This window comes from Coregonus clupeaformis, chromosome 1, assembly GCF_020615455.1.
Source record: "Coregonus clupeaformis isolate EN_2021a chromosome 1, ASM2061545v1, whole genome shotgun sequence".
NCBI classification, from domain to species: domain Eukaryota; kingdom Metazoa; phylum Chordata; class Actinopteri; order Salmoniformes; family Salmonidae; genus Coregonus; species Coregonus clupeaformis.
The window spans coordinates 95,448,748-95,462,198 of NC_059192.1; the positions used below are offsets into that span (position 1 = coordinate 95,448,748).

The window sequence follows — 13,451 nt, forward strand, 5'->3', positions numbered from 1 at the left end:
TATTATGTGGCATTAATAGAATGGTTTGATGGTAGACTTATTGTCTCTCTCTCTCTCTCTCTCTCTCTCTCTCTCTCTCTCTCCCTCTCGCTCCTTCTCTCTCTCTGTGTGTAGTGATCTAAACTCCTATAGTAAACACGTACAGCAAGCATCCCGTCCTACAGTATGTCTAAGCAATCATGACATCCATCCACATCTCAGCTTAGCCCAGACTAAGCATCGGCTTAAAATTCAACTGACGCATAATGATTCCCCCTAAGGAAACAGCACTGTCAGATTCAATCAGATACGCTTTAGCCGACATCCGCATAGCAGTTGTTTTGACAGTGTCGGAGGTGGAACTGCAGAGCACTCAAATTCACAAGCGGCACCTGGCATAATCTACACCTCCATTACGATGATATAAATCCTCAATATTTTGTTTAATGATGTTTAATTTCAGCATCATTATTTCTATATAGCCTAACTTTGTCCTTCTGAACTTCTAACGTGAGTGAGATGGGTGTGGCTTGGTGAAATTAAACAAGAGCAGCTGCTCACCGATTTGACAGTTCCATCTATGACAGCACCAAAACATCAGCTATGCAGATGTCGGCTATCGCTGGTTAACGCTTGATGTAGGCCGAAATCTCCACAAGGCTGCGGACTATATCTGAAGACCTTTTTAACAAGCACATAACGAGAGGCTGTAGCGTACCTGTCTCTCCCCACAGGGTGTCAAAGTTGTTAATCTGAGCTCGTTCCACCTCCTCCTCATCCTTCTCTGGTAGGTCCAGCAGGTAGGACACAATCTGGTGGAAATAACGATACATTTTACACCTCCAAAAAACACAAACAACTGAAAAATCAATTGTTATTGTGAGTGGCATGCAATACTGGTAGGATCGCAGAGAGTTGAACTGCAGGGAAATTACCCAGAAGTCTAAAAAATAAAATACTTATTCCTAGCTGTAGAAAACTGTCAGCTGAGTAAGTGAGGTTGGTGCCTAGCATTATGCTGACAGCAGGAGAAGAGCAGAGGATAAATGACGAAGCTACAGTATCCCCAGGTAAGGAGATTCTCAGTGAGGAAAGGCCTACCTCTGTGTATCCCATGCTAGCTGCAGCGATGAGGGCTTGCTGGACGGCGTGGCTCTTGCTGAAGGCTCGTTGTTGTTGTGGTTGTCCCATGGCCCAGTCCCACTGGATGAGGAACTTGACGACCTCCATCTGGCCCCTGAGAGCTGCATGCACCACGGCACACTGACTATTCTTATCTAGGTGGTCCACCTGTTGATGGACACACACACACACACACAATTCACACACACACAGAAGCACATATGCAAGCACACACAAAGTTGGTCAATCCCCATTCGTCCTCAGAAGATAGATAAAGATTAAGATAGAGATTAATCTACAAACATACTCTGTCTCCTTCTCTTTCTTTTCCCTCCCCACTCTCTCCTCTCTCTCTTCCCTCCCCCTCTCTCCCTCCTCTCCCCCCTCCTCTCCTCTCTTCCCTCTCCCCTCTCTCTTTCTTTCCTCCCCCTCTCTCCTTCTCCTCTCTCTCTTCCCTACCCCTCTCCCTCCTCTCCCCCTCCTCCTCTCTTCCCTCTCCCCTCTCTCTTTCTTTCCTCCCCCTCTCTCCCTCCTCTCTCTCTTCCCTACCCCTCTCTCTCCTCTCCCCTCTCTCTCTCTTCCTCTCCCCCTCCCTCCCTCCCTCTCTCCCCTCTCTCTTCCATCCCCCTCTCTCCCTCCTCTCCCCTCTCTCGCTCTTCCCTCTCCCCCTCTCTCCCTCTTCTGTCTCCCCCTCTCTCTCCCTCCCCCCTCTCTCCCTCCTCTCCACTCTCTATTTCTTCCCTCCCCTCTCTCTCCCTCCCTCTCCCCCATCTCTCCCTCTTCCCACCCCCCCCTCTCTCTTCCATTCCCCCTCTCTCCCTCCTCTCTGCTCTCTCTTCCCTCCCCCTCTCTCCCTCCTCTCCCCTCATCCCTCCCCCTCTCTCCCTCCTCTCTGCTCTCTCTCTTCCCTCCCCCTCTCTGCCTCCTCTCCCCTTTCTTTTCCCTCCACCCTCTTCTTCCTCTCCCATCCCTCTCCCCTCTCCCCTCTCTCTCTCTTCCCTCCCTCCTCTCCCCTCTCTCTTTCCTCCCCTCTCTCTCTTCCCTCCCTCCACTCTCCCTCCTCTCCCCTCTCTCTTTCCTCCCCTCTCTCTCTTCCCTCCCCCTCTCTCCCTCCTCTCTCCCCTCCCTCTCCCTCCTCTCCCCTCTCTCTCTTCCCTCCCCTCCCTCTCCCACCACTCCTCTCTCGCTCTTCCCTCTCTCCCTCTTCCCTCCCCCGTCTCTCTTCCCTCTCACTTTTCTCTCTCTTCCCCCCCTCTCCCTCCTCTCTCTCTTCCCTCCCCCTCTCTCCCTCCTCACCCTTCTCTCTCTCGCTCTCTCCCTCCTCTTCCCCTCTCACCTTGGCTCTTCTTAGACACAGTGTGGTGACTATAGCCATGTGTCCCCCGGAGGCAGCATAGCCCAGTGGGGTGAGAAGGCTCTCAGAGGGCTGGTCTACAGAGGCCCCATACTCCAACAGCAGCTCCACCATATCTATGTAACCCAGGTGGGCATGCACACACAGCACCGGGGCATTGTTCAACACCTCCGTCCGGTAGTTCACGTTGGCACCGCCGAGCATCAGCAACCGGCTCACCTGGGCACACACAGATTTTACACAGTGTTATAGACAGAGAAAAACAACTGTAGAGAAAGTACATTTCATTTATCAGTAGGAACAGCCCTTCAGACGATGAACCTGGTTTGGAATACAATGGAGTTGGTTGGGCAAAGCAGTAAGTTACCTTGATGTTAGAAGTGTCAAGGGTAAAGCAGTACCTTGATGTTAGGAGTGTAGAGGGTAAAGCAGTACCTTGTTGTTAGGAGTGTCAAGGGTAAAGCAGTACCTTGATGTTAGGAGAGTAGAGGGTAAAGCAGTACCTTGATGTTAGGAGTGTCGAGGGTAAAGCAGTACCTTGATGTTAGGAGTTTAGAGGGTAAAGCAGTACCTTGATGTTAGGAGTGTAGAGGGTAAAGCAGTACTTTGATGTTAGGAGTGTAGAGGGTAAAGCAGTACCTTGATGTTAGGAGTCTCGAGGGTAAAGCAGTACCTTGATGTTAGGAGTTTAGAGGGTAAAGCAGAACCTTGATGTTAGGAGTGTAGAGGGTAAAGCAGTACTTTGATGTTAGGAGTGTAGAGGGTAAAGCAGTACCTTGATGTTAGGAGTGTAGAGGGTAAAGCAGTACCTTGATGTTAGGAGTGTAGAGGGTAAAGCAGTACCTTGATGTTAGGAGTCTCGAGGGTAAAGCAGTACCTTGATGTTAGGAGGGTAGAGGGTAAAGCAGTACCATGATGTTAGGAGTCTCGAGGGTAAAGCAGTACCTTGATGTTAGGAGTGTAGAGGGTAAAGCAGTACCTTGATGTTAGGAGTTTAGAGGGTAAAGCAGTACCTTGATGTTAGGAGTGTAGAGGGTAAAGCAGTACCTTGATGTTAGGAGTCTCGAGGGTAAAGCAGTACCTTGATGTTAGGAGTTTAGAGGGTAAAGCAGTACCTTGATGTTAGGAGTGTAGAGGGTAAAGCAGTACCTTGATGTTAGTAGTCTCTAGGGTAAAGCAGTAAATTACCTTGATGTTAGGAGTGTAGAGGGTAAAGCAGTAAGTTACATTGATGTTAGGAGTGTTGAGGGTAAAGGAGTAAATTAACTCGATGTTAGGAGTGTCGAGGGTAAAGCAGTACCTTGATGTTAGGAGTGTAGAGGGTTAAGCAGTACCTTGATGTTAGGAGTCTCGAGGGTAAAGCAGTAAGTTACCTTGATGTTAGGAGTGTAAAGGGTAAAGCAGTAAGTTACCTTGATGATAGGAGTGTAGAGGGTAAAGCAGTACCTTGATGTTAGGAGTGTCGAGGGTAAAGCAGTACCTTGATGTTAGGAGTGTCGAGGGTAAAGCAGTACCTTGATGTTAGGAGTGTAGAGGGTAAAGCAGTACCTTGATGTTAGGAGTGTAGAGGGTAAAGCAGTACATTGATGTTAGGAGTGTAGAGGGTAAAGCAGTACCTTGATGTTAGGAGTGTAGAGGGTAAAGCAGTACCTTGACGTTAGGAGCAAAGAGGGTAAAGCAGTACCTTGATGTTAGGAGTGTCAAGGGTAAAGCAGTAAGTTACATTGATGTTAGGAGTGTAGAGGGTAAAGCAGTACCTTGATGTTAGGAGTGTAGAGGGTAAAGCAGTACCTTGATGTTAGGAGTGTAGAGGGTTAAGCAGTACCTTGATGTTAGGAGTGTAGAGGGTGAAGCAGTACCTTGATGTTAGGAGTGTAGAGGGTAAAGCAGTACCTTGATGTTAGGAGTGTAGAGGGTAAAGCAGTACCTTGATGTTAGGAGTGTAGAGGGTAAAGCAGTACTTTGATGTTAGGAGTGTAGAGGGTAAAGCAGTACCTTGATGTTAGGAGTGTTGAGGGTAAAGCAGTACCTTGATGTTAGGAGTGTAGAGGGTAAAGCAGTAACTTGATGTTAGGAGTGTCGAGGGTAAAGCAGTACCTTGATGTTAGGAGTGTAGAGGGTAAAGCAGTACCTTGATGTTAGGAGTGTAGAGGGTAAAGCAGTACCTTGATGTTAGGAGTGTCGAGGGTAAAGCAGTACCTTGATGTTAGGAGTGTAGAGGGTAAAGCAGTACCTTGATGTTAGGAGTGTAGAGGGTAAAGCAGTAAGTTACCTTGATGTTAGGAGTGTAGAGGGTAAAGCAGTAAGTTACCTTGATGTTAGGAGTGTTGAGGGTAAATCAATACCTTGATGTTAGGAGTGTAGAGGGTAAAGCAGAACCTTGATGTTAGGAGTGTAGAGGGTAAAGCAGTACCTTGATGTTAGGAGTGTAGAGGGTAAAGCAGAACCTTGATGTTAGGAGTGTAGAGGGTAAAGCAGAACCTTGATGTTAGGAGTGTAGAGGGTAAAGCAGTACTTTGATGTTAGGAGTGTAGAGGGTAAAGCAGTACCTTGATGTTAGGAGTGTCGATGGTAAAGCAGTACCTTGATGTTAGGAGTGTAGAGGTTAAAGCAGTACCTTGATGTTAGGAGTGTCGAGGGTAAAGCAGTACCTTGATGTTAGTAGTGTAGAGGTTAAAGCAGTACCTTGATGTTAGGAGTGTAGAGGTTAAAGCAGTACCTTGATGTTAGGAGTGTAGAGGGTAAAGCAGAACCTTGATGTTAGGAGTGTAGAGGGTAAAGCAGAACCTTGATGTTAGGAGTGTAGAGGGTAAAGCAGTACCTTGATGTTAGGAGTGTAGAGGGTAAAGCAGTACCTTGACGTTAGGAGCAAAGAGGGTAAAGCAGTACCTTGATGTTAGGAGTGTCAAGGGTAAAGCAGTAAGTTACATTGATGTTAGGAGTGTAGAGGGTAAAGCAGTACCTTGATGTTAGGAGTGTAGAGGGTAAAGCAGTACCTTGATGTTAGGAGTGTAGAGGGTTAAGCAGTACCTTGATGTTAGGAGTGTAGAGGGTAAAGCAGTACCTTGATGTTAGGAGTGTAGAGGGTAAAGCAGTACCTTGATGTTAGGAGTGTAGAGGGTAAAGCAGTACCTTGATGTTAGGAGTGTAGAGGGTAAAGCAGTACTTTGATGTTAGGAGTGTAGAGGGTAAAGCAGTACCTTGATGTTAGGAGTGTTGAGGGTAAAGCAGTACCTTGATGTTAGGAGTGTAGAGGGTAAAGCAGTAACTTGATGTTAGGAGTGTCGAGGGTAAAGCAGTACCTTGATGTTAGGAGTGTAGAGGGTAAAGCAGTACCTTGATGTTAGGAGTGTAGAGGGTAAAGCAGTACCTTGATGTTAGGAGTGTCGAGGGTAAAGCAGTACCTTGATGTTAGGAGTGTAGAGGGTAAAGCAGTACCTTGATGTTAGGAGTGTGAGGGTAAAGCAGTAAGTTACCTTGATGTTAGGAGTGTAGAGGGTAAAGCAGTAAGTTACCTTGATGTTAGGAGTGTTGAGGGTAAATCAATACCTTGATGTTAGGAGTGTAGAGGGTAAAGCAGAACCTTGATGTTAGGAGTGTAGAGGGTAAAGCAGTACTTTGATGTTAGGAGTGTAGAGGGTAAAGCAGAACCTTGATGTTAGGAGTGTAGAGGGTAAAGCAGAACCTTGATGTTAGGAGTGTAGAGGGTAAAGCAGTACTTTGATGTTAGGAGTGTAGAGGGTAAAGCAGTACCTTGATGTTAGGAGTGTCGATGGTAAAGCAGTACCTTGATGTTAGGAGTGTAGAGGTTAAAGCAGTACCTTGATGTTAGGAGTGTCGAGGGTAAAGCAGTACCTTGATGTTAGTAGTGTAGAGGTTAAAGCAGTACCTTGATGTTAGGAGTGTAGAGGTTAAAGCAGTACCTTGATGTTAGGAGTGTAGAGGGTAAAGCAGAACCTTGATGTTAGGAGTGTAGAGGGTAAAGCAGAACCTTGATGTTAGGAGTGTAGAGGGTAAAGCAGTACTTTGATGTTAGGAGTGTAGAGGGTAAAGCAGTACCTTGATGTTAGGAGTGTCGATGGTAAAGCAGTACCTTGATGTTAGGAGTGTAGAGGTTAAAGCAGTACCTTGATGTTAGGAGTGTCGAGGGTAAAGCAGTACCTTGATGTTAGTAGTGTAGAGGTTAAAGCAGTACCTTGATGTTAGGAGTGTAGAGGGTAAAGCAGTACCTTGATGTTAGGAGTGTCGAGGGTAAAGCAGTACCTTGATGTTAGGAGTGTAGAGGGTAAAGCAGTACCTTGATGTTAGGAGTGTAAAGGGTAAAGCAGTAAATTACCTTGATGATAGGAGTGTAGAGGGTAAAGCAGTACCTTGATGTTAGGAGTGTTGAGGGTAAAGCAGTACCTTAATGTTAGGAGTGTAGAGGTTAAAGTAGTACGTTGATGTTAGGAGTGTAGAGGGTAAAGCAGTACCTTGATGTTAGGAGTGTTGAGGGTAAAGCAATACCTTGATGTTAGGAATGTTGAGGGTAAAGCAGTACCTTGATGTTAGGAGTGTAGAGGGTAAAGCAGTACCTTGATGTTAGGAGTGTAGAGGGTAAAGCAGTACCTTGATATTAGGAGTGTAGAGGGTAAAGCAGTACCTTGATGTTAGGAGTGTAGAGGGTAAAGCAGTACCTTGATGTTAGGAGTGTAGAGGGTAAAGCAGTACCTTGATGTTAGGAGTGTAGAGGGTAAAGCAGTAAGTTACCTTGATGTTAGGAGTGTAGAGGTTTCTGAGTGAGGACAGGGCAGTGGACAGTCCATCTGTGCTGTACGAAATCCACAGCCCCTGGAGGATGGACGAGGAAACCCCAACCTTCTTGCTTAGGCCCTGAAATATAAAGACATAATTTGAGCTGTCACTGATTTGAGTTGTGCTGTGTGCATAGGAAGGTGTGTGTGTGTCTGTAGGCAGGTAGAGTGTGGTTAGGTGAACCTTGAAGATGTGTGCTTTGAGGATGTGGTGTCCCAGTTCGATGGTCTGCTGTCGGTTCAGCTTGGTCTCCTGGCGAGAGAACCAGAAGGCTAGCAGGGTGTGGCCACTCCTACAGAGAGACAGGAGGAACACCATGAGCTACTGCACAAAATATTAGGGTTAGGGTTAGAGTTAGTAGATAGTTAGGGTTAGAGTTAGTAGATAGTTAGGGTTAGAGTTAGTAGATAGTTAGGGTTAGAGTTAGTAGATAGTTAGGGTTAGAGGTAGTAGATAGTTAGGATTAGAGTTATTAGATAGTTAGGGTTAGAGTTAGTAGATAGTTAGGGTTAGGGTTAGTAGATAGTTAGGGTTAGGGTTAGTAGATAGTTTGGGTTAGAGTTAGTAGATAGTTAGAGTTAGTAGATAGTTAGGGTTAGAGTTAGTAGATAGTTAGGGTTAGGGTTAGGGTTAGTAGATAGTTAGAGTTAGGGTTAGTAGATAGTTAGGGTTAGAGTTAGTAGATAGTTAGGGTTAGAGTTAGTAGATAGTTAGGGTTAGAGTTAGTAGATAGTTAGAGTTAGTAGATAGTTAGGATTAGGGTTAGGGTTGGTAGATAGTTAGAGTTAGGGTTAGTAGATAGTTAGGGTTAGAGTTAATAGATAGTTAGAGTTAGGGTTAGTAGATAGTTAGGGTTAGGGTTAGTAGATAGTTAGGGTTAGAGTTAGTAGATAGTTAGGGTTAGAGTTAGTAGATAGTTAGGGTTAAGGTTAGTAGATAGTTTGGGTTAGAGTTAGTAGATAGTTAGGGTTAGAGGTAGTAGATAGTTAGGATTAGAGTTATTAGATAGTTAGGGTTAGAGTTAGTAGATAGTTAGGGTTAGGGTTAGTAGATAGTTAGGGTTAGGGTTAGTAGATAGTTAGGGTTAGAGTTAGTAGATAGTTAGGGTTAGGGTTAGGGTTAGTAGATAGTTAGAGTTAGGGTTAGTAGATAGTTAGGGTTAGAGTTAGTAGATAGTTAGGGTTAGAGTTAGTAGATAGTTAGGGTTAGAGTTAGTAGATAGTTAGAGTTAGTAGATAGTTAGGATTAGGGTTAGGGTTGGTAGATAGTTAGAGTTAGGGTTAGTAGATAGTTAGGGTTAGAGTTAATAGATAGTTAGAGTTAGGGTTAGTAGATAGTTAGGGTTAGGGTTAGTAGATAGTTAGGGTTAGAGTTAGTAGATAGTTAGGGTTAGAGTTAGTAGATAGTTAGGGTTAGAGTTAGTAGATAGTTAGGGTTAGGGTTAGTAGATAGAGTTAGGGTTAGTAGATAGTTAGGGTTAGAGTTAGTAGATAGTTAGGGTTAGGGTTAGAGTTAGTAGATAGTTAGGGTTAGAGTTAGTAGATAGTTAGGGTTAGGGTTAGTAGATAGAGTTAGGGTTAGTAGATAGTTAGGGTTAGAGTTAGTAGATAGTTAGAGTTAGGGTTAGTAGATAGTTAGGGTTAAGGTTAGTAGATAGTTAGGGTTAGAGTTAGTAGATAGTTAGAGTTAGGGTTAGTAGATAGTTAGGGTTAGGGTTAGTAGATAGTTAGGGTTAGAGTTAGTTAGGGTTAGTAGATCGTTGGGTTAGAGTTAGTAGATAGTTAGAGTTAGGGTTAGTAGATAGTTGTAATGTTGTTGACAGTTAGTTGACAAATCTACAAAGCATCTATTTGGGACACTCCTAATAAAGTGGTACCACACTTTTAGCTGGCTTCACTGTCAAAATACACTTCATTTCATTAACCCTTTAAACTCGTAGAAATTGGCCTATATGTATAGGGCTAAATAAATAAAAATCTTACAGAAGAAATATGGAAAGCATATTCATAACCATGGTGCCAATTAAAAGGAAACAGTTTGGAGATTATGGGAAAATTAGACTTAAGGTGAGGACACAACAGTTCAACTGACACAAGACTGAATCCAAAGCATTTTACATTTACTGTACTATTCGCCACATTTGTTTGTGAAAATATTCTGGGATACATTCAGTAACTGATAAGAATATTCCTATAAAATGTGGGGTCTGTGCAACATAAGACAAATAAATGACAAGGGTTTGAATGAGAGGACTAACTGGTGTCTCCAAGTGGCCACACACCTCTCCAAAGTGTGCTCAGTTCCTAAGTCATTTCTATGCACTTTTATGACTCAAAGAAGAGTCTTCAACTATAAGGTGCTTTTTTTTTAGCTCTCCTAGCTGTGCTGTTGAGGAACTAGAGCAAGCACACTTGTAGTTGTTTTGTTTGGAACACAGCCCTGCATCCCCGCCATCACACAATTACTGTTGTTGTTTACGCAATACAAAAACGGTCCATTATAAATCACAATCTGGGTCAGGTGGGCATCATTTGAAAGCCTGTTCTATTGCCAACATGACTAGATAAGTTATAAAATACCATACTACAGTGTTAGGCTTTCACAAGGCAATTCAGAGAAGCAGATTGTAATTTTGGTGCGCATAGAATGGAGTCATGAATGCATTCAGATGCGTGGTCCGCGGCTAATCTTCTTCACAATACAACAAACATAGGCTCATTATGTTCAGGACAATCCAGGGTATAATGTCATGTCATCTTGTAACTACATAAAACATAGTGATCATAAACATTGACGCTGTACACTGAGTGTACAAAACATTAGGAACACCTTCCTAATATTGTGTTGCACCCCCCTCCTTTTGCCCTCAGGAAAGCTTTAATTAGTTGGGGCATGGACTCTACAAGGTGTCAAAAGCATACTACAGGGATGTTGGCCCATGTTGACTCCAATGCTTCCCACAGTTGTGTCAACTTGGCTGGATGTCCTTTTGGTGGTGGACCATTCTTGATACACACGGGAAACTGTTGTGTGTGAAAAACCCAGCAGCGTTGCAGTTCTTCACACAAACCGGTGCGCCTGGCAACTACTACCATACCCCGTTCAAAGGCACTTAAATCTTTTGTCTTGCCCATTCACCCTCTGAATGGCACACATACACAATCTCAATTGTCTCCAAGCTTAAAAATCGTTCTTTAACCTGTCTCCTCCCCTTCATCTACACTGATTGAAGTGGATTTAACAAGTGACATCAATAAGGGAAAATAGCTTTCACCTGGATTCATCTGGTCAGTGTATGTCATGGAAAGAGCAGGTGTTCTTTCCATGTGTTCTTTCCATGTTCTCAGTGTATATTACATTAGTTTTATGTAATGGAAATGTGAAGTGCACATTTGGACTCACGGGCGTTTGGCTTGCCTGTATGACATCAAAGCGGTATTTATTATAATCCTCAAAGTCTCATCTTTCAAAATATATAGAGTCCTCTTAATTTACATAATTTCCCTCAATAAGACAACAAAATAATTGCAAAAGTTGCCCAATTAGCGGGAGGGATGGGGGCAACTTCTTGCCGTGCACGGTGCTCAAGCTCAGAACGGCTGTCAGTCAAAACCCATACAGAGCTGTAAAGAGGAGACCGTGAGCTCTGACCTCATCTATAATAGCATGTTACTGTACAGCCACTGAGCTCTGACGTCATGTATAGCATGTTACTGTACAGCCACTGAGCTCTGACGTCATTATAGCATGTTACTGTATTATAGCATGTTACTGTACAGCCACTGAGCTCTGACCTCATTATAGCATGTTACTGTACAGCCACTGAGCTCTGACCTCATTATGGCATGTTACTGTATTATAGCATGTTACTGTACAGCCACTGAGCTCTGACCTCATTATAGCATGTTACTGTACAGCCACTGAGCTCTGACCTCATTATAGCATGTTACTGTACAGCCACTGAGCTCTGACCTCATTATAGCATGTTACTGTATAGTCACTGAGCTCTGAGGTCATTATAGCATGTTACTGTACAGCCACTGAGCTCTGACCTCATGTATAGCATGTTACCGTACAGCCACTGAGCTCTGACCTCATTATGGCATGTTACTGTGTTCCAATTTAGGCGTTTATCAGTGTCCTAATCTGCCATTGTCAACCCGTACGAGTGTAAAGGGCTACACATACTGTAGGTCAGACCATGACTGTACCATACCACACACACATCATGTACATTGTCACTAGCCATTAGCTAGAGAGAGACCAGTTTCCAAGATACGGTAACTCCAAGAAGACTACGGTGCCAGTAGCTTTCCCCAAATTCTCAGGTTTTCCAGAAATCCTGGTCGAATGATTACCAGAAATCCTGGTCGAATGATTACCGGAAATCCTGGTCGAATGATTACCAGAAATCCTGGTCGAATGATTACCAGAAATCCTGGTCGAATGATTACCGGAAATCCTGGTCGAATGATTACCGGAAATCCTGGTCGAATGATTACCGGAAATCCTGGTCAAATGATTACCAGAAATCCTGGTCAAATGATTACCAGAAATCCTGATCGAATGATTACCAGAAATCCTGGTCGAATGATTACCAGAAATCCTGGTCGAATTACTACCAGAAATCCTGGTTGAATGATTACCAGAAATCCTGGTCGAATGATTACCAGAAATCCTGGTCGAATGATTACCAGAAATATTGGTTGAATGATTACCAGAAATCCTGGTTGAATGATTACCGGAAATCCTGGTTGAATCCCCCCCCTCCCCCCACACCCCAACAGACACATCCACCCCCTGACCTGGGGTCACAGAGGAACTTGGTCTTCTCCCCCTCCTCCCTCCAGATCAGCCACTCTCTGAACGATGGGTGAACAAACATCCTGGTCCCGTCCCTCCTCTTGACCAGGAACATGGCCAGGTTGTCTACGCGCTGTGTGAAGTCCTCCCAGTCCAGCGTACCCTGCAGCAAAGAGGGTGAAACCAAGAAAGTTAGTTTGTTAGCTGTGCACATGCCCAGATGCTTTGCTAAGGCTGTTCTTCTTCACCGGCACTATTGTTGCTATCCGGTATACAGCTAGTGTTAGCATGGTGGCTAAGTGTGACATGTTTTCCTATAAGAAATGCTAACAGTTTCCTGTCTGAGTAATAAGTGTATTTGCCTGCAGGGAGCCAGCATTGATAGCCTGGTAGATCTGTTCGTCAGTGAGGGGGTGGAGGGATGCCACGGCCACGTTGAGTAGGGGGAGGGCCCGTTCGAAGGACGACTGGGTAGGGAAACGCATGTTGCACTGCAGCAGGTACACCTCAACCAGATTGACAGGCACCACCTGGGATCAATGAATCAATCAGTCAATCAATCCATCGGTCGGTCATTATTATTGCACATTTCTTAGATAGGGAGAGCAATAAAATGGCACATAATTAAAAGACTAAAATGAATAAGACAAGAATAAAACTAAGGCAATACAACATTGTGTAAATGGCAGGCTGACCTTGTAGCTGGAGCTCTTGAGGACCAGGTACCCCTTCTCTATAAGGTCAAAGGTGAGTTTGAGGTACAGATAGGAGCCCTGGCTGAGGGCCTTGAGGTGGGCGGAGAGCTTGCCGAAGGTGGTATTGTCCATCTTGCCATTGAGAGAGATGTTGTTCTGTATCTCAGGACTGCTGTGGATGCGGTGGAGGATGTAACCCTGTAAGTCCTGGTCTATAGCATCGTTCTCCTCCAGACCATCCACAGAGATACGGTGGAATGGGAGCAGCTTGGTGATCTCCTATAGGAGGGAAGTAGGGGAGGGGAGAGGGAGAAGGAGGAGGAGGAGGAGGAGGAGGAGAGAGAGAGAGAGAGAGAGAAGGAGGAGAGAGGAGAGAGAGAGGAGAGAGGAAAGAGGAGAGAGAGAGGAGAGAGGAGAGAGGAGAGGAGAGAGGAGAGAGAGAGGAGAGAGAGAGGAGAGAGGAGAGAGAGGAGAATGGAGAGAGAGAAGAGAGGAGAGAGGAGGAGGAGAGAGAGAGAGAAGAGAGGAGGAGGAGAGAGAGAGAGAAGAGAGGAGAGAGAGGAGGAGAGAGAGAGAGAAGAGAGGAGGAGGAGAGAAGAGAGGAGAGAGGAGGATGAAGGGGTTGAAGAAGAAAACAAGGCGGGAGGGAAAGAGAGGTAGATAGTGGAACGAGATATAGAAGCTATATTTTGGATCTTCCACTG

The 13,451-nt window shown here is 44.8% G+C and overlaps 1 protein-coding gene across 4 annotated transcripts in view; it reads right to left on the bottom strand.

Annotated features, from left to right (window-relative positions):
• Positions 1-13,451, bottom strand: part of LOC121577848 (protein TANC2) — a 151,487-nt gene that overhangs the window by 37,873 nt on the left and 100,163 nt on the right. For all 4 annotated transcript variants that reach the window (XR_006002689.2, XR_006002686.2, XM_041891806.2 and 1 more), the window contains 8 exons: positions 12,748-13,026; positions 12,415-12,582; positions 12,055-12,215; positions 7,433-7,541; positions 7,205-7,327; positions 2,438-2,674; positions 1,081-1,269; positions 698-791 (listed from right to left, as the gene is read on the bottom strand). Coding sequence is in view for 2 of the 4 variants with exons in the window: in XM_041891806.2 (XP_041747740.1) it covers positions 698-791; positions 1,081-1,269; positions 2,438-2,674; positions 7,205-7,327; positions 7,433-7,541; positions 12,055-12,215; positions 12,415-12,582; positions 12,748-13,026 (1,360 nt within the window). In the remaining 2 variants the exon portion in view is untranslated. The remainder of the gene's footprint in view (positions 1-697; positions 792-1,080; positions 1,270-2,437; positions 2,675-7,204; positions 7,328-7,432; positions 7,542-12,054; positions 12,216-12,414; positions 12,583-12,747; positions 13,027-13,451) is intronic.